Raw genomic sequence first — 20,593 nt, forward strand, 5'->3', positions numbered from 1 at the left:
AAATGGAGCCGTTTCAGGTAGAACACTTCTGTTGTGGCATGGAGAGGGTGACCGCCGAGACACCTGGTGTCATAAACAAGATTTCATCTCCATTTTGCTTTGTTGCATACATTCTGTTTTTGTGCTCATTTTCTATGTGTTAGACAATGGTTTCTATAAATATAGACTTGAGGATGCAATTATAAGTAATGAGATATCATGGCTTTGAGTTTTATGTGCTGTGGTAAGAGTAGGTGGGAACTTGCTGGAAGTCTGTTATTCCTCTGCCCTTTTGCTCGGTATTGATTGGTTAGCCGGCCATTTCAATAAGGCTTATATTCTAGAGAGAGAAGTTTACAAATCATTCCCGTGAAAGCTTTATCTTCTGAAGATTTCTCGAGTTGCCTCAAGACAACAAGGGTTGGGGGATTTTCAAGACAGCGTGAAGGTAAACATTTCTTTCCATCTTCTGTAATAGATATGCTTGGAGGAAGGGGACTGTATTCCATCACAGACAAGACTTCTGTCTGAGAAAGAAAGCAGTCACGACAGCACACACTTTTCCCTGAATTTTTGGTTCTGCCTCAGGCTAGTGGTGTGTGTGTGTGTGTGTGTGTGTGTGTGTGTAGAACCCTGTGAAAAAAGTGACAAAGCTTACATTACGAGAGCTCAAGGCAAGTATGCTAGGCCATTTCCAGAGAGTCACTATTTTGTGGGTAGGATTTAATTGCACACTGACAACTTTAGTTTGGGCAATTAAAGTGGATTTGGTGCTCTTGCAGAACAAACCCACTCCCCTTTCAAAAAAAAATAACAATGGGCCTTTTGTGATGAAGGAAGTGGTCAGGGGAAGCACTGGGGAAAAGTAGGATAATAATTGTGTGAAGTAGGTCCTATAGTCTCCTCAGAAACAAATCAGAGTGAATGTTCAAAAAGTAGTGGGTTATCATATCAACGCCCTGCAAACTTTGTGCAAGTTAATTAGGACTCACTAAACACAGACCCACCGAGTGTCCCTATTTTCCAGGGACAGTCCCAGATTTACAAAAGCCCTCCTGGTTTCTGATTTGATCCTGGAATGTCATTAGGATGTCCCTATTTTCATCAGAGAAGGGTTGGGGGGCATGGAGTTACGTGACTCCCAAGCCAAGGAGATAAGTAACTATGCAACCTTTAGAAGCCATCTGAAGGCAGCCCAGTATAGGGAAGTTTTTTTTAAAAAAAAGTTTAATGTTTTGTTATGTTTTTATATATGTTGGAAGCCACCTAGAGTGGCTGAGGCAACCCAGTCAGATGGGCGGGGAATAAATAATAAAATTGTTGTTGTTGTTGAATAGGATGTCCCTATTTTTATCAGATAAATGTTGAAGGCTATGTAAACAGTCTTCAGGAAACAACCTTAGTCTTTAAGGTGCCAAATAACTTACTTTGGTTTTGACTTTTGCTGCAATGGGTTGTCATAACTTCTTCCCTAAAATTTATCGTTAAGAAACCCTTTCACCTTCCCTCAGCTGCCACGAGGCAGAATGTAATGGCCACCACAGGCAGCTGATTTGGGGCTTGTTATTGCTGCATTTTTATTCCCAGGGAGAGGCACTTTTCTACCTCAAGTAACTTGACTGGCTCTGTGTACAAAATACATTTTGTGGTGTGTGTGTGTGTGTGTGTGTGCGTGTGCGTGTGTGTGCGCGTGTGTATGTGTTTGTTGACTGGGAAGGGCACATAACATTTGCTGCTTTGCTTCAGGCAGCAAAATATATTGGGCCACCCCCAATTCCCCAAGCAAGAATTTCCACATTTGTCTTCCGTTCCTCTATAAGTGAATTACAGGACAAGTGTATTTAATCTAGAAGCCCTGCCACTTGTGGAATATGGCCCCGCTGTGCTGGAGAGCTTGCTTGGGATCAATTCATTAGCATTGCTTTTTATATCTCTGTGCACTCTCAGCCTAAAATTACTTTTTGCAGTGTTAGGCTATAAACATATGACACAAGCTATTCTTTAGGGAATAAAAATGTTTGGCACAGGGTATATATTATGTAGGCCTGATTGTGATTGTTATGAAAACCCTCATTATCTTGTAGACTAAAGTTTCAGACAGTTTCAGCATTATTCTTATTGGAGATTAGTGTATGCTCAAAACATATATAAGCAGCAGAGCCACCAGGAACCAGAGAGGGGTTTACTCATGAGTACAATGGTACTTCTATTTGCGTTCACCTCCAGTTATGTATCCTTCGGGATACGTACACGGCAAACCTGGAAGTATTTTTCCAGGTTTCGCCCCGCGCTCATGCGCAGAAACGCTCTATGTGCCACGTGCATGCACAGAAGCGACACCTCCGGTTGCGGAAACCTCAGGATCTGACCGGAGCTCTGGAATGGATCCCGTCCGCAACTGGAGGTACTTGCAAAGTCCATTTTTAAAAGGAACAAGTTTAGTTCAAGTTCCTCTTATCCAAAAATGAGCTGGTCTGAGTTCAAGTTTGCACTTTTACAAAGCAAACAAATTCACTCCCAGTTCATCCAAGCTCTTCAGTTCATAAAAAGTTTATCCTCGCCTGCTTCTATGCTGAAGTGTAGGGTCTGAAATCAAATCAGTAAATGCACACAAGTAATAAGCTCTTTTGACAGGCAGAATAGGTAAAGGTAAAGGGACCCCTGACCATTAGGTCCAGTCATGACCAACTCTGGGGTTGCGGTGCTCATCTCGCTTTATTGGCCGAGGGAGCCGGCATACAGCTTCCGGGTCATGTGGCCAGTATGACTAAGCCTCTTCTGGTGAGCCAGAGCTGCACACGGAAACACCGTTTACCTTTCCGCCAGAGCGGTACCTATTTATCTACTTGCACTTTGACGTGCTTTCGAACTGCTAGGTTGGCAGGAGCAGGGACTGAGCAATGGGAGCTCACCCCGTCACGGGGATTCGAACCGCCGACCTTCTGATCGGCAAGTCCTAGGCTCTGTGGTTTAACCCACAGCGCCACAGGCAGAATATTAACAGGTAATGATTCCCCCATAGCTGCATTACAGTACCAGAAAAGGCTTGCCTGCCACACAACTGGCACAAGGCATTGTTCATTTAGTTCCTGTACCTCTCCTTTTCTCCATAAGCTACTCCTGTTGGAAGAGCAGGACTCCGTTCAACAGGGAAGATTCAAAAATGCCTTGCATTCCTCCTTCTGACTGCTTGGCAACAGTGTTAAGTGACGAAGCATCCTTAGACATGCAGAGCATCATGGGAAGGGCTCCCTCTACCATTAGGTTGAGTGTGAAGTCATGATTTGGGGTATAGTGAAAAAGCAGCAATTAAATCCATTTAATTAGTGATTAAAATAAATTATTTGATTTATTAGCATTGTATTAAAATTGTATTGTAATGTTGTATAATAATTGTTTTTTTTTCCATCCTCCTAGGGATGTGGGGTTTTTGTTTCAGTTGATAAAAGAACTTCACCAGCCATGGGTATTAAGTACCTCAGGCATGGAAGGCAAACCACATTTGTCAAAGGGGTATTTGTACTGACTATGCCACTATTTCACTGTTTACTATATCTCATTTCCAGGACCTCATCATCCTCTGAAATTCTTCCCAGGTCCTTTTTTTACTCAAGACATAACATCAAAGATATGAAAAAATGGATCCTTATCTCAGTCCTATTAGGAATCTGCTCTGCAATGCCGGTAACTAATACAATTTTACCTCAAACAGTTGTCCGTCAAATTAAGGAGAACCTGTTTCATGTTTTGTTTTGTTACTAGTAGTATAGATTGTTATTTTGGAGACTTGGCATGCACAGTGCTTTCCAGAGTAGATGATCCTCTGGTTTTTTCTCATGTTGGAGGGAAATAAAACATCATAAATATCAAGATGGCTTCCAAGGCATTTTACAAATGGTTTGAATTTTATATGACAAAGGCCCAGTGTTGCTACAACCCTGCTGAGACTGGGAGCAGATTATGGGCTTGATGGCTTACTCCTCACACAACCTCTTTCCCTATCCAGATAAATTTTCCCCTTCCTTTCGTCTCCCAACATTAACTTTAATTTTGCTTCAGATGAGCAGCAGCAGAAGCCATGGGCAATGCAAACCAGGGCTGAAAACTATTGTTTGCAAGTATTACAACATTAAACAGACATGGCTTCCTCCAAAAACTCATGAGAAATGTAGTTTGTTAAGGGTGCTAAGAGTTCTTCGGAGACCCCTATTCCCCTCACAGAGCTACAATTTCCATAGTTCTCTGGGGAAATGGGTTGACTGTTAAACCACTCTGGGAACTGTAAGTTCAAATGGGAAATAGGTATCTCCTAAAAACTCTCAGCATCTTTAACAAGCTACAATTTGCAGAATTCTTTGAGGGGGAGCCATTATTGTTTAAAGTGGTATGATGATGCTTTAAATGTGCAGTGCAGGTGCAGCCTAGGTGATGAGGAGTCCCATTACTTTAATCAGGACTATGTCATGCCTAACCCAGCTTGGATCGGGTCCATTCATTTTTGTGTCATTTTGTGTGGTTGCACAAAGGTGAATCTGTGGCCATTTTTAGACACCTAAGCCTCAGTACAATATAAATTCCATGCAAAAGAGCAAGTCAGCAATGGAAAACCTGCTTCTCCCCTTTCTGAATACAAGTGATTAGCACCTTCCCAAATGCAAGTGTTGCAAAAGGTAGGGGGAGATTCAAGAGATATTTTGTTTGTCCGCAGATGCTTCTTCAACATGCCGGGATACCTGGAAGGGGTGGTATAAGCCTTGAGGTATATTTTACCCCCCACCTCCACCTTCACTTGCAAGTACTGTGGTACCTCAGGTTACATAGGCTTAAAGTTACATTGCTTCAGGTTGCAGACTCCACTAACCCAATAATATTACCTCGGGTTAAGAAGGATGAGAACAGAAATCTCACAATGGTGGTGAGACAGCAGTGGGAGGCTCCATTAGCTAAAGTGGTGCTTCAGGTTAAGAACAGTTTCAGGTTAAGAATGGACCTCTGGAATGAATTAAGTACGTAACCAGAGGCACCACTGTATCTCTAAAATATCCGGAAGTCATTACGATAACCTTCAAGGAGAGCCGGTCCAATTAGCATCTTAAAATAAGCTTTTCTGAATGATGGTGTTTGCTGTTTTAAATCATTAATGCAGTAATGAATAATTAGCCAGGGCTGCAGTGCTACAGCTGGTGAAAGGCTAGCTGAATTGTCTTAGGAAACTGTAAATGCCATCCCCCAGCAGAGATGGAGATCTACAGACAGGCCTTGGCACAGAGAGCCCTGCAAGTGCAGATGTTCCACTAGTAGTGGGGGTGGGCAAATCAAGGCATTCGGGGGCATGTCAGGGCAGCCATGGATCATGGAGCCAACACTCCCTCATGCCCCAGGCACACCTACAGAATGATCCAGAACCAAAGGCAGCATTTGCGTAGCGCAACCAGAGGTGCCACCATTGTTTTGGCTCTCTCCAGTATAGTTTCTGTGATGCTTAAAGGTAAAGGTAAAGGGACCCCTGACCATTAGGTCCAGTCATGACCAACTCTGGGGTTGTGGAGCTCATCTCGCTTTATTGGCCAAGGGAGCCGGCGTACAGCTTCCGGGTCATGTGGCCAGCATGACTAAGCCGCTTCTGGCGAAGCAGAGCAGCACATGGAAACGCCGTTTACCTTCCCGCCGGAGCGGTACCTATTTATCTACTTGCACTTGATGTGCTTTTGAATTGCTAGGTTGGCAGGAGCAGGGACCGAGCAACGGGAGCTCACCCCTTTGTGGGGATTCGAACCGCCGACCTTCTGATCGACAAGTCCTAGGCTCTGTGGTTTAACCCACAGCGCCACCCGTGTCTGTGATGCTTAGGAACAAATAAATTCTGTTGCATATGGGCTTTTATAACTAATTCACCACCCAAGACTGTACCTGTCATTATTTACTCTCTCTATCACCTGCAACAAACAATGGTTACAAGAGTTAATCTCAACATCACCTAAGAACTGGCATGCAGCAGTTGGGCTGCTGATATGCACAATCTGCTAGTGGAGGTTGGTGCACTAGGGCAAATGTGGCAGTGCCCTCAACAACCTTGGTCTGCCCTCTGCCCCTGCTTGCCTGCCTTCTTACAGACATCCAGTCCAGGGGGTGGCACTGGCTGTCAGCTTCTCTCTCTCTCCCCCTCCACCATCTCAGCATTGTCTTTGCAGATGTCAGCAGGGAAAATGATGGGGACCAAAGTAGAATTTGTTATCTCTGCCTGTCATATATTCCCTGACCATTTGATAGATGAGAAGGATGAATTTTATGTATACAGTGGTGCCTCAGAAGTCGAACAGAATTCGTTCGACTTCCAAAATGTTCAGAAACCAAGGCGTGGCTTCCAATTGGCTGCAGGGAGCCCCGCAAGTCACGTCGGACGTTCGGGTTCCAAAGAACGTTTGGAAACCGGAGCGCTCACTTCCGGGTTTGCAGCATTCGGGAGCCAAAATATTTGACTCACAAGGCGTTCAGGAACCAAGGTATGAATATACTCTGTGTTAAGAGCTAAATATGAATTACCTTTAAATGCTCGATGGCAATATCTTCAGAAAAAGCATTTGCTAACTACCATTTACGGACCAACAGCTTTTACAACTCCAGAGACCCCAGAGATATTAAAACAGCTGATTAATTCTTATGTAACAAGGAAAAAAACCCTATTACCTTATAGAAATGTTTATTAGCAGCAAACCAGTTCAATGCACATATATTAAGGAAGGAGCGGAATAAAGAATTTGAAATCTTGATCTCGGCCAAGCAGTGGAAAACTGTGTTAAGCTCTGTAACAGGGTTTCCCATACTTGGATCTCCAGCTGTTTTTGGACTACAACTCCCATCATCCCTAGCTTGCAGGAGCAGAGGTCCCGGATGATGGGAATTGTAGCTCAAAAACAGCTCTAGACCCAAGTTTGGGAAACCCTGTTCTATAACAAGGGTGGCTCTGGGCCTTAAACAAAGACTCGTACAACCTGCAAAGAAGAAAATTTGACAGATTTTCACCACCCCTTTCCTCTCCTGGACGCTAATGCTTCAGGCCATCCCATGAAACTGTCCAGTAGGAGATTCTGAACAGATAAAAGAAAAGTGTGTTTGTGCACAATGCATAAACAACACGTGGGAATCGCTGCCACAATGCCCATTAGCTTGGATGGCTTTCAAAGAGGAACAGACCATTTTAATACAGGATTGGTCTACCAAGGGTTACTAGCTGTGATAGTAACCTCCACTTTCAGAGGCAATGTATTTCTGAATACCATTTTCTGGGCGCAAAAAGTTGAGAAGGGCTATGGTTTCATGCTGCGTTTGAGAGCTTCCCAAAAGAATCTGGCTGGCTGCATTTGGATACAGGATGTTGGCCTAGACTGGATGTGTGTGACCTGGATGTGATCCCGCAAGGTTCTTTTTATGTTGATCTGACACAGGCATTCTACAATATCTTTTCAAAATTTGTATTGGTTTTTGCAATATCAACGACAAACAAAAACATAAAACAAACAAAACATAACAAACATAAATCATAACCTTATTGAAAATAACAGTTATTTACTTTGTAGAACGACTTCCTCGTTTCCCCTTAGTTGAATTTCATTGCATATCCTTATAACGGTTTTCCAAATCCCAATTTTAATACCCTTTAAATTAAACATTAACATCCTTAAATCTTCTCCTTCTTGTATTAAACATATTATTTTATCAGTTAACATAAATACAATCCTAAGCCCATTAAGTATCTGGACGCTATTTCCTGTTATTTTAGCTTAACAAATTTAGCTAAATAATCATTAAATTTCTTCCATTCTTCGTGGTGTTCCTCCTCCTTCTGGTCACGGACTCTTCCGGTTAGATCGGCTAGCTCCATAAAATCCATCATCTTCATCTGCCATTCTTCTACTGTTGGTAATTCTTGAGTTTTCCACTTTTTAGCTAACAAAATAAGAGTCGCAGTTGTGGCATACAAAAATAGATTCACATCTTTCTTGGGCAATTCCGAACCTGTTATTCCAAGAAGAAAGGCCTCTGGTTTCTTTATAAATGTATATTTCAACATTTTTTTCAATTCATTATAAATCTTTTCCCAGGAGTCTTTCACCTTGGAGCAGGTCCACCACATATGAAAGAATGTTCCTTCCTTTTCTTTACATTTCCAACATGTATTATCACAATTATGATACATCTTTGCTAATTTTACAGGAGTCAAATACAATCTATACATCATTTTCATAATATTTTCCTTTAACAAAGTACATGCGGTGAACTTCACCCCTTTCTTCCACAATCTTTCCCAGTCCTCAAATATTATGTTATGTCCTAAATCTCTTGCCCAATCTATCATCACCAATTTAACTTGTTCATCTTTTGTATGCCACTCCAGCAAAAGCTTGTACATTTTAGATAAATTTTTACCTTCAGTATCTAACAACTCCGTCTCCAGCTTAGATTTTTCCAAGGCAAAACCATTTTTCTTATCCATTTTATACAATTCGTTAATCTGGTGGTAATGTAGCCAATTTAGCTTATCTTTAATTTGCTCAAATGGTCTTAATTTATAACCTTCCTCTTCTTCTATTAATAAGTCATAATATCTCAACTATTTGGTATCCATATTTAATTTTTTCTGGGCCTTTGCCTCCATTGGTGAAAGCCATCTGGGCGTCTTTCTTTCTAAAAGGTCTTTGTATTTTATCCAAACATTATACAACAATTTCCTAATTATATGATTTTTAAATGCTTTATGGGCTTTTACTTTATCATACCACAAATATGGGCATTCTACAATATCAGGGAGTTCTTCCACAATAAGAAGGCTCTCTGCACGTGCTTAGAAGTGTTATTACTTGTGTTTGAGGCACTATCTCTGGCATCAAAAGATAAGGACCTTGAGTTAAATACCAATTCTGAGCATCAGAAATGGGCCTGGGGGGAGGGGGGCAATAAGAAGGAGAATAATATTGCGAAGATAAAATGGTTGGTATTAATGTTGTGGGTTTTTCATTTCTTTTCAGCTGATGAGACATTTGGCGGGACCAAACGTGGCAGGTGTACTCCAGCAGGTAACTGCAGCTAATTACAGATACCCTCTTTGAAAAATTCTCTTTCTAAGTGAATGTAACTGCAATAGAAAACACATGATGCAATTCTAGAATATTTTCATATATGACAAACTACCCCAAAAAGCTATTGTTCCTTTGGCAATAGAAATCCAATTGTAATATCCTGCTTGCTCAGCAGATGTCTGCTTGCATCTCCAAAAAGTTATCCGGAGGGTTGGGGGATGCCTCTAGAGTAGATTTGTGGGGGCCCAAATCTTCATGGGGGAAGGAGATGAAGGAGAATTCCCATCCTATCTGCTGGCATAATGCTGGATCTTGTCTTAATATTCAACAACTGATTTCCTTCTATCGGTCCACAATAAAAAGTGTTCTCTCATACTGTATTACGGTATGGTATGCTGGTTTGACAACCATGGACAGAAAGTCCCTACAGAGGGTGGTGAAGATAGCACACGATATCATGGGCTGTCCCCTGAGTCCATTAGATATCATCGCTGGAGACCATTGCCTCAGAAGAGCAAGGAACATTCTCAGGGATGACTCACACCCTGGCCAGCACCTTTTTAATCTCCTGCCCTCAGGCAGGAGATATAGAAGCATGATAAGCCACACTAACAGGTTAAAAAACAAAATAAAAAAATTCCTTCCAGTAGCACCTTAAAGACCAACTAAGTTAGTTGGTCTTTAAGGTGCTACTGGAAGGAATTTTTTTTATTTTGTTTTGACTATGGCAGACCAACACGGCTACCTATCTGTAACAGGTTAAAAAACAGTTTCTGCCTGTGGGCCATGAGGCTGCTGAATGGAAGACAGCAACATAGCAGCTGACATTTGGTGTTGGTGGTCGTCCGACAGCACACAGAGTATAATAAGGACTGAGAGATTGTGGGAGGGAGGGGGTAAACAATAAAGTATTTCTATATTTCTATAACAATCACATTGTGTTCAACATGCGCACAGCCTGTGTACCCAGATAGTTGCACTGTACACTTTGTTCAACAAGTGTATAGTCTGTGTATCTCTGTACACAATAGCTGAGCTGTACAGATGAATGAATTGCACTGCTTCACACAAACACTTGTGCATATGTAGAGACAACTTGGGCCTGTAGGTTGTGCAATGTGTGATCAACTCTCAAGCAGTTTAAAAGTCAATTAAAAGAGACAAAGGAAAGGTACATTCTGGCTCAAGTTGGCCATGACTAAGGCTGCAATCCAATCTGCAATTATTTTATGTTCATGTGACATATAGCTTAGTAAATGTAGAAAGGATTTGTCTGTTCTACATTGAGAGGAATGGAATCTACTGTGTTATCCTTTACATGTCTTCTCAGAAGTGAATCCCGCTGAATTCATATAGGACTGCAGTCTTAGCCTGGGCTATCTTTGTTCCATTGGTTTCTTGGATATGCAGCCTATTTTAATGCATGTTTACTCAAGACTAAGTATGCTTACTAGAGAATAAGTACTTACTTCCAAGCAAACTTGCCTAGGATTGCAGCTACGTATGGTCACAAACTAACTTTATCTAGAGGACTATGGATAAAAAGTGCAGAGCTTTTTATTTCAGAAGGCATTTGGAGGTCTTAGAGTTTAATGCTGTACTTTTGAAAAATCCTCTTGTGCTCTTGTAAGAAAGGCTTTATGTTTTATTCATTGATATGGGTTTATGTTGTCTGTATTTCTTTACTAATTTGTAAACCAGCTTGAGGGTTCCTTGGGTACCTAAAGGTGGAATAATTGTAAATACTTCCCTTGTTCCACCTTCCTCTTCTGCCTCTATCCCTCTGTAATGAAATATATGGCTGTATTATCGAGCAGAAAAGAACTGGTTATGTCAACATAACAGAAATCAATAAGAAAACCCATTTCCAACTATTTATGATGCCACATTCTAATGCGAGTTTTTAAGAATGCTAAAATGTGAATTGCAGCTGCAGAATATCTGCATTGATTTGTGCCATTTCTTTAGTATGCTCAGCCTTATAGCTATGCAGATCGGTTTAATACAATGTGGATACACAACTTTCTTCCGCCACATTCGTCTTACTATTGGTTAAGGGGAAGACCTCAGCAACATGAAACTCAACAGGTAAGCTGCTTGTGCTACAATAATTTTGGGAACTGTACTCAGCATAATGAGGATTAAAAATAAGGTGCTTCCATGGCATTAGAATTTTGCGGGAGAGATTCAATCACTTACTGGGACTTTAGGTTTGCCCAATTAAAGTGGACTAAAGCCTGAGTGCAACAAATCCTTAAAAAAACAACAACAAAAGGCCAAAAACCTCTTCAGCTTTTTGTGGTTTGGAAAGCAATGGGGAAATGCATTGAAAAGTGTGAGGAGAATGAAATATTACCAGGAAGATGTGCAAAACAGCCTGCAAGCGAATCAGGATGGATGGAGGATAAATGTTCATTGTCAAATAACATATCAGAATGAATACTCAAGTCATAGTCTATTTTGGGCAAAAAGATCAGGATGAATGCTGAATAAACAAGGCATCTGGATGTGATGCAATCACTTTCATGTCTCTTAAATGATGACAGCCAAACTATTCCCCAAGATATTTGCTAGGAAGAATGGCAATTTTCTGTTTGCTGTCAGGGCACAGTTTATAGGGAGAAAGCCCTCTTGGAACACATAAGGAATGATTAAGGATTGTGCTATATAGGCATTTAAAGAGATCATCTTTATTTCAGTACAACTCAGTCATTAGCATCTTTTGCTAATTATTTGGCATCTTGAATACTAATGAAAGAACATGAGATTTTGCAGGCAAGAGCCTAATACATTAGATACTTTTTAAAAAGGCATGCACTGCCTTTGGTATCATGGACATAACTTCTTAATGACTGTACCCTTTTCCTTCTGGCTATTTGTCCTCCCACGCTCCTCTCTACAGTATGAAATCAGCATGCCTGTACACCCTCCTCCACTACCATCTCAGCAGACACCCATTCTGCTTCAGCAGCCTGAAGTGCAAGAGCAACCTCTCTTCCAGCTCGTAAATTTCATTCCTACAAGGCAAGTCCAACTCCAGCAGTACGATATGCAGCCACCATTCCAGCAGAAGCCATTTCTGTTGCCGGAGGGAAACCAGCCAGTTGTCCAACAGCAGCCATCAGAGAGACAAACTCAGCAGGTCAGTTTTATAAACAGGTGACATCTAAGTCCCCAAACCACCAGTACAGGTTTCAGGGACTCCAGTGCTTGAATCCTGAGCTCCACACCCACCCACCCAGATGATAGGTTCATTTTCCTACCAAAGGCCAGTTTCTGAATTTTTGGAAGATTTTTCTTCCATAGAATTTCAAATTTCCATCCAATCCTGGTCAGCTGAAACAGTGCTGTAAAAGCATCCAGCCTCAACTGCAAATTAGGATTAAGGCCTGTCTTAGCTTTTGTTATTCACTTTGCGTCTCCTAGTCTTATGTCTCTAAATGTTTTCTTGATAGATACAGTTACCCACTATACAAGAATACTCAGCGACATTAGGTCAGGCAGTCAGTATAGAATTTTATTTCATATCGCCTTGAAAAATTAGCATTGAATTCTATGCACAAATAGGCAGCACCCATAGTTCTTTGATACTTTTCTTGGGTACGTATTATAGTACCTATTCTATATATATATTAGTTTTTGCCTTGCATTTCACTTCACTGGATGTTTCTATGCTCCTTTCTCTTGCAAAGCTCTACCCAGGTTTACTTGGAACCCCACAAGATGTAGCTCAACAACCACAGCATAGATCTGTATGTTGATTCTCAAAATAGTCATGCTGCCAGCACAATGATTCACATATCTGAAATCTCTTAACATGCAACCCCAGTGGTGCACTTAGGTGCTTTCAGGCTCAGAACTTTGTGGTATTACAGTGGTACCTCAGGTTAAGAACTTAAGTCATTCTGGAGGTCCATTCTTAACCTGAAACTGTTCCTAACCTGAGGTACTACTTTAGCTAATGGGGCCTCCCACTGCCACTGTGCCACCACTGAAGCAAAGTTCTTAACCTGAGGTACTATTTCTGGGTTAGCGGAGTCTGTACACGGGTTAGAGCTCAACGTCGAGCCTACCAAGTGGCAATGGCGACGGCGAAGAGGGCCTTCTTCACCGCCTCCATTGCATCTGCAGAAAACAGCAGCAGGAGACTTTTTCAGGTGGTTCGCAATCTATCAGAACCACCTGTACCAACGGGGCCTGGTAGGGACCCCAAGATCTCCTGCAATGCTTTTGCAAAGTTTTTTGCAGATAAAATCGCTCAGATTCAGAAGGAGGTAGACTCCACCGTGGGAGCAGGGCCAGGGCGGGAGAGTGCTAGAGTTCTGTCTGGTCCTGTTACATGGGATCAATTCCAATCTGTTACCTCCGAGGATGTGGACAGGCTGCTTGGACGAGTGAAACCGACCACCTGTCTCCTTGATCCTTGCCCATCCTGGCTGATAAAAGCGAGCTGGGAAGGGCTGGGCGATGGGCTTTGCGGGGTGGTGAACGCTTCCCTCCATGAGGGAGCCTTCCCAGACCCGCTGAAAGAGGCGGTCATTAAACCGCTTCTTAAAAAAACATCTTTAGACCCGGCCAATTTGGCCAACTATCGCCCAGTCTCAAATCTGCCATTCTTGGGCAAGGTGATTGAGCGGGTGGTTGCTGAACAACTCCAAGCACGCCTGGAGGAAACGGACCATTTGGATCCCTTCCAATCGGGATTCAGGCCTCACCATGGGACTGAAACTGCCTTGGTCGCGCTGGTTGATGATCTCCGGCGGGCTAGGGACAAAGGTGAGAGCTGTTTCCTAGTTCTGCTGGATCTCTCAGCGGCCTTTGACACCATCGACCATAACATCCTTCTGGACCGTCTAGAGGGGCTGGGAGCTGGGGGCACTGTTATACAGTGGTTCCGCTCCTTCCTCCTGGGCCGTGTCCAGAAGGTGGTGGTGGGGGATGAATGTTCAGACCCCTGGGCTCTCACTTGTGGGGTGCCTCAGGGTTCTGTCCTCTCCCCCATGCTTTTTAATATCTATATGAAGCCGCTGGGAGAGATCATCAGGGGGTTTGGACTGGGTGTTCATCAGTATGCAGATGACACCCAGCTCTACCTCTCCTTTAAATCAGAACCAGTGAAGGCGGTGAAGGTCCTGTGTGAGTGCCTGGAGGCGGTTGGAGGTTGGATGGCGGCTAACAGATTGAGGTTGAATCCTGACAAGACAGAAGTACTGTTTTTGGGGGACAGGAGGCGGGCAGGTGTGGAGGATTCCCTGGTCCTGAATGGGGTAACTGTGCCCCTGAAGGACCAGGTGCGCAGCCTGGGAGTCATTTTGGACTCACAGCTGTCCATGGAGGCGCAGATTAACTCTGTGTCCAGGGCAGCTGTCTACCAGCTCCACCTGGTACGCAGGCTAAGACCCTACCTCCCCGCGGACTGTCTCGCCAGAGTGGTGCATGCTCTAGTTATCTCACGCTTGGACTACTGCAATGCGCTCTACGTGGGGCTACCTTTGAAGGTGACCCGGAAACTGCAATTAATCCAGAATGCGGCAGCTAGACTGGTGACTGGGAGTGGCCGCCGGGACCACATAACACCGGTTCTGAGAGATCTGCATTGGCTCCCAGTACGTTTCCGAGCACAATTCAAAGTGTTGGTGCTGACCTTTAAAGCCCTAAACGGCCTCGGTCCTGTATACCTGAAGGAGCGTCTCCACCCCCATCGTTCAGCCCGGACACTGAGATCCAGCGCCGAGGGCCTTCTGGCGGTTCCCTCATTGCGAGAAGTGAGGTTACAGGGAACCAGACAGAGGGCCTTCTCGGTAGTGGCGCCCGCCCTGTGGAACGCCCTCCCATCAGATGTCAAAGAGATAAAGAATTACCTGACGTTCAGAAGACATCTTAAGGCAGCCCTGTTCAGGGATGTTTTTAATATGTAATGCTGTATTGTTTTTAATACTGATTGGGAGCCGCCCAGAGTGGCTGGGGAAACTCAGCCAGATGGGCGGGGTATAAATAATAAATTATTATTATTATTATTATGTAACCTGAAGTGTCTGTAACCCGAGGTACCACTGTACAGGGGAGGTATGAGGCTCTTTAGACAGTAATACATATTACTTAGATCACTCCAAAATGTGGTCAGTCAGTTTTTTTGCTAAGGGTGGAAGGAACTGTCAATTTCAATTCTCTCAGTTTCTTGTTTTTCTTAAATTTAGTTCTTCACATTTCTGCAATTCTTAAAAAAAAACCCTCAGCATTTTAATTTGAATTTCTCATAATAAACACATCTTCCCATGCAATTTTGTCTCAAGTACACATTTTTTAAAAGCAATTACGGTACCTATAATATAAGGCATCTTAATGATATTTTCATTGACAGATTAGCTTTTACACACACTGTCCCCCTAATATATTAATTTTTGTAAATGTTGGAGAACTGCATTGCAAAATTTGGATAAGTGTCAATTTTGAAAGATCCATGTGTTTCAGTTCTTACATTGTGAATTTGATGCAGTCACCTTTAAACTGAACCAGACTTCTCACCCATCCATATTTGTGGGTTGGTGAGGGGAAGGGCTCCTGCTCATTCTCCTGCGTTTGGCCCTGGACTTATGACCCAAAGTCCTACCTTGAGTGCATCAAGTAAGTATCTTTCACAGGTGTAAAAATGAGCTTATGTCCAAAGTGACTTTTCTGAGAAGTTAAGCTATGCAAGAACTCTGTTTATATGGGTGCTTTCTGCACCACCCATCATGAAACAAAGCAGTGCATGGTAACACAGAGATCTAAAGCAAAGGCTTTAGAGTGTCTTCCTTTCAGCCTCGCTACCCCACATGCACACCCCACATTGACCTCACATTTAAGTCTGGGCAGGGCAGTAAAGGACTAGGCCAGGCATTTCCAAACTCAGCCCTCCAGATGTTTTTGGACTACAACTCCCATCACCCCTAGCTAACAGGACCAGTGGTCAGGGATGATGGGAATTGTAGTCCCAAGACATCTGGAGGGCTGAGTTTGGGAATGCCTGGACTAGGCAATATGGGGGGGGGGGGAATCCCACTTTCTTTATTATTCTTACTAGTAGGATTTATTGACTGATCTGGAGAAAAGCCATCAGTACAGTGAATCACATAAAATTATTGCAGTACCTTAATCTCACCCAGAAGAGGTGTTGGACTCTTCTTCCTTGGAGGTTTTAAAGCAGAGGTTGGATGGCCATCTGTAATGTATGATCTAGTTAATATTCCTGCATTGCAGAGGTTTGGACTAAATGATCCTTAGGATCCCTTCCAACCCTACATTTCTATGATTCTACACTTGCTGCAAAGAGGTGATGACTTAAGTTCTACACTTGCTGCAAAGAGGTGATGACTTAAGTTCGCAGTGTAGGTGCTAACTATAAGAGCAAGAATTGGGAACCTGTGGGTCTTCAGATGTAGTTGGTTTACAACTCCCATCATCCCTGACTATTGGCCATGTTGGCTAGACTGATGGGATTTTGAGTCCAGCAGCACCTGGAAACTCAAAGGTTCTCCATCCATGTCTTAGGGCATTTTGGTAAGACTACCATTGAGAACAAGATGCTGACGGGCCTATGGTCTGATTCTAAGCTCTTCACTGTTTTGCATGAAACAACAAAGAGTACTGTTCCTGAAAGCAAAACTACTGCTAATTGGTTTTCTCCTTTGTCTAGATGCCTCCCAGTTTGCATTACATGTCTTACATAGGCAATCAAGGAGTAAGTATGTTGCATTCATTTACAGGCAATGAAATCCTTATCATTATCATGTCAGGGAGACAACCAAAACATTAAAGGAATATATGGGGTGCAGTACATCTCTGTGTGCTCTGCGCACAGTATGAGAATGCTGGCGACACCAATATTGTTGTCACCCCAGTAGAGGCTGTGGCCAGCCAGCACCAGAACCAAAGGGCAAATTGTATCTAAGTGCAGCACTTTTCCCTCATAGGAATGAATGGAGAAGGAACTCAGAGATGCCACCTGAATGAGGGCAGAGCTTGCCCTTCCGCTACAGCCAATCCCAGCGCTCCCTTTCCTCCTTATCACAGCTTGATTACTTTGTCTCAGAAAGCTCAACAAGAGTATCTGAGAACTAACTTGCCACCCATCTACACATCTCAACCCATTCATCTGCATAGTCTCATCCTTTTTGTCAGTCACACTAAACTATGACAAATGGATAGAATCAATGAGATGATTTTTCCATATGCTGTTTGCAAAAGAATAATTGCATTCTAATTTAGTTATTCAAATGTGTGTGTGTGATTGAGAGAGGGAGGGAAGGAGGGAGGGGGCACACTTATGGGAATGATCATAAACCTACCCCTGGAAGCTACACGTTGCAATTTTTTTAATTTCAAAAGACAGGAAGAATTTTCAGTGAAGGAAAGCAAAACACTCCAGAGCTCGTTAACTTGTTTATGATACACTAATGTTTCAAAGGGAAGGAAATAATATAAGCAGCAATGTGGACTTTTAAACCAGGTAGACAGAAATGTTTTATGAAGTACAATCAAATGGGTATAATATGCTTTAAAATGAAGGGTGTTTTCCCACCACTGTACGTGTATTGGCCTGGGATGATTTGGTCCTCATATGCTGTTTGCTTACATGTTCCTTAGGCGGCTCCTGCCAGACTAGGAATAGTAAGCTCAGAAGAAATGCCGGTGAGTTGTGATAAGTTGAAATATGCCTCCTTAATTACTACATTAATTTACACTGTGAATGAATGAAAAAGCAAATTCTGTCTACAAAGATACCTTATGCCAGTTTTCCCTTACCTGGTGCCACCCAGATCTTGATGGGCTCCAGCTCCCATCTGATCTTGTCTACATGGCCAGTGGTCAGTGACGTTGAGAGGTTTTTACCCTAAAACATCTGGGGGACAGCTGGTTGGGGGATGGCTGTCTTATGCTATAAACATTAAAAGCTAAGTATTATAGTAACTACCATTCAAGGGACTCTATGAATTGTAGCGATGGCATTCAGAGTTGCTAAGGAACATTTCTCAGTTACCTCACCAAAAAATTGACGGTACTTGGAGAGGTCATTACCCTCAAACTGATATAATGCTGATTACAGGATTGTAATGTCAGCAGATCTCCGTAATTCTCCTACATGGCTAGATAAGTATCACAGTACAGGTTCACCAATATTGAGTGATGTATGCAGTTTACCACTGATGCTGGAAGAGAAATATTTGGGAGAAACAAATATATAACAGGGTTTCTTTTTCTTTTTTCTTTCTTTAAGCCTCTCAGTGCCAAGGAGGGTTAAAAAAAAAAAGTTTGGCCTTCGAATAAGCAGCCACTCCCTTTTTGACACAAAACATTTCCCCTCAATTAAAAGAAACTACTCCAATCTGAAGGGACGTGGGTGGCGCTGTGGGTTAAACCACAGAGCCTAGGACTTGCTGATCAGAAGGTTGGCGGTTTGAATCTCCGCGACGGGATGAGCTCCCGTTGTTTGGTCCCTGCTCCTGCCAACCTAGCTGTTCAAAAGCACGTCAAAGTGCAAGTAGATAAATAGGTACCGCTCTGGCGGGAAGGTAAATGGCCTTTCCGTGCGCTGCTCTGGTTCACCAGAAGTGGCTTAGTCGTGCTGGCCACATGACCCGGAAGCTGTACACTGGCTCCCTTAGCTAATAAAGTGAGATGAGCACCGCAACCCCAGAGTTGGCCACAACTGGACCTAATGGTCAGGGGTCCCTTTACCTTTTACTCCAATGTGAATCAGTAAGTGATCCCCTACACTAAAATCCTACATTAGACTCTAATTCACCAGGAAGTGAATGAGAATCAAGCCCATAATGTTCCATTAAACACACACCTGGCATCAGAAATGCCAGCCCTATTTTTAATACTCCCTTCTCATTCCAAAACATCTAGAGCAAATGTTTCAGCACTGAAGTCACAGCCCCCACTAGTAACAGACCATGATGTGGAGCAGGAAAACATGCATTGGTTCATTTCTCCCTGGTTTAGCCTTTCATCTGAACCAGGGACTGTTCTCTTGTTTCACTCAAGCCACAGTTGGTAAGCTCAAGAACAGACACAAGGGAGCAAAGGAAGGGAGCGAAAACAACAATCTCCAGTTTGGGTGTAACACTAAGCCAGGGGTTGTGCAAAGCAAGGAATGAAGTGAGAGTCCTCTGCACATTCACAGCTATATTAACTATAGTTCACCTAAATGTGAAAATACTGCTGCCATTGTGGATATTGGAAAAACTCTGCTAAAAGCTACTGGAAATTTTTTCTCTCCCAGGGTGGTGGATTTGGCGCACCAGCCTATCACGCACCAGGCCCAAACCTGTTTGCCATGGATGCTAGATATGGAAACATGCAACCGAACCTCGGTGGGCCAGGTGATTACACTGTGGAAGACGACCAGCTTGGAATAACAGAGCAGCCTGAAGTTCAAGGAGGAGCCAACGCAGGAGCTAACCCTTCAGGCAAGGGGAGCAACATCATCTCCCTAGATGGCACCCAGGGTGGTGCCTTGCCCAATGCCAACAGCAACCTGCTAAACCCTGCGGCCCAGAGCAAAGGACCAGCAGGTGTACCCCAGGCCACAGCAGCCCCTCCGGCAGCTGAGGGGCTCCCTGACAGCTTCATGCCTTTTAATGCTGACGCTGCCATGCCTTTGGAACCCACCATGTTCCCCGACACCGTATCCACAGCCAATGCAGGAAATGAAGCTGGCTATCCACAAGTAGGTCAAGATATGTGGCATTTCCAAGAGCCTTGAGTGCCCTTAAGGAACGCATGCCCACTTCTGCTCTTCAGGTATTTCCTGTGCTTGATGCATTGGCTTAGGAGGACTATTAATCTTCTACACAATGAGCACCAAAGCATTAAATGTGCTAATCAATGTATGCAGCTTGTGGCAGTGATGGCGTAATTTCCCACCTCCCCGCCCCCCCTTGTCTTACATTTCACATCTGGAAAAGCAACGGAGGTGCCAGATGATTAATGGCTAAAAAATGAATTCTGTTTCTGCTGGCAATCACGGAGGTTCCCTTCCCTTTTGTTTATGCCACTTTAGCTTTCATATGCTTTAAGCCCTCGCCTGATTGATATTTTAAAGAATGATTATTATTTATGAAACTTTTGGCATTAGAAACCAGAAATGCACTCAAGATTTATAAGCAATTGCGTGTTAATCTGGAGCTTACGGTTGGTGTGTGTCTCTGATTCTGATTAGAAGGCTCACTGTGTTGCATTGATTTATGTAGGCAGCATGTAATAAACTTTTATTTAGCCATATTAATGCTTCTTGCGGCTTGCTTTTCTTAAAATGTCGAGTAAATGACAGTGCAGTAATGCTAAAGCTGTTCGCAAACATAAGCAATTCTTAACCCTTAGTTGGGTCACCTTTTCCTTCCTAGATACTTTGCCTACTGCACATTACACACAGAACTTTCAGGTAACCAGATTTAATTTGGGGGAAACCAAAGTCCCCTGTTCATACTCTTCCCTGAGTCTTCAGTCACTTGATGGGTCATGTCCCTAATCCCCAGGGGCAGCCATCTTGT

At 43.2% G+C, this 20,593-nt stretch overlaps 1 protein-coding gene across 1 annotated transcript; it reads left to right on the forward strand.

Annotated features, from left to right (window-relative positions):
* The first annotated feature begins 311 nt into the window (after positions 1 to 311).
* Positions 312 to 20,324, forward strand: AMBN (ameloblastin). The gene is made up of 8 exons (XM_081845481.1): positions 312 to 427; positions 3,546 to 3,663; positions 9,006 to 9,053; positions 11,025 to 11,144; positions 11,959 to 12,198; positions 16,732 to 16,776; positions 17,682 to 17,726; positions 19,324 to 20,324. Exons 2-8 carry the CDS (start codon positions 3,610 to 3,612, stop codon positions 19,804 to 19,806), a joined length of 1,035 nt encoding a protein of 344 aa, XP_081701607.1. The 5' UTR covers positions 312 to 427; positions 3,546 to 3,609; the 3' UTR covers positions 19,807 to 20,324.
* Positions 20,325 to 20,593: the final 269 nt, after the last annotated feature.

The sequence above is a fragment of the Podarcis erhardii genome, assembly GCF_964252035.2.
Source record: "Podarcis erhardii genome assembly, chromosome: 17".
NCBI classification, from domain to species: Eukaryota; Metazoa; Chordata; class Lepidosauria; order Squamata; family Lacertidae; genus Podarcis; species Podarcis erhardii.

What these genes read in the sequence shown, in the direction of transcription:
- AMBN (XM_081845481.1), top strand. Translation starts at nt 3,610, where the DNA reads ATGAAAAAATGGATCCTTATCTCAGTCCTATTAGGAATCTGCTCTGCA. An exon ending in CTTACATAGGCAATCAAGGA is followed by an intron (nt 16,777 to 17,681) that starts GTAAGTATGTTG and finishes CATGTTCCTTAG; the next exon opens with GCGGCTCCTGCCAGACTAGG. An exon ending in TAAGCTCAGAAGAAATGCCG is followed by an intron (nt 17,727 to 19,323) that starts GTGAGTTGTGAT and finishes TTTCTCTCCCAG; the next exon opens with GGTGGTGGATTTGGCGCACC.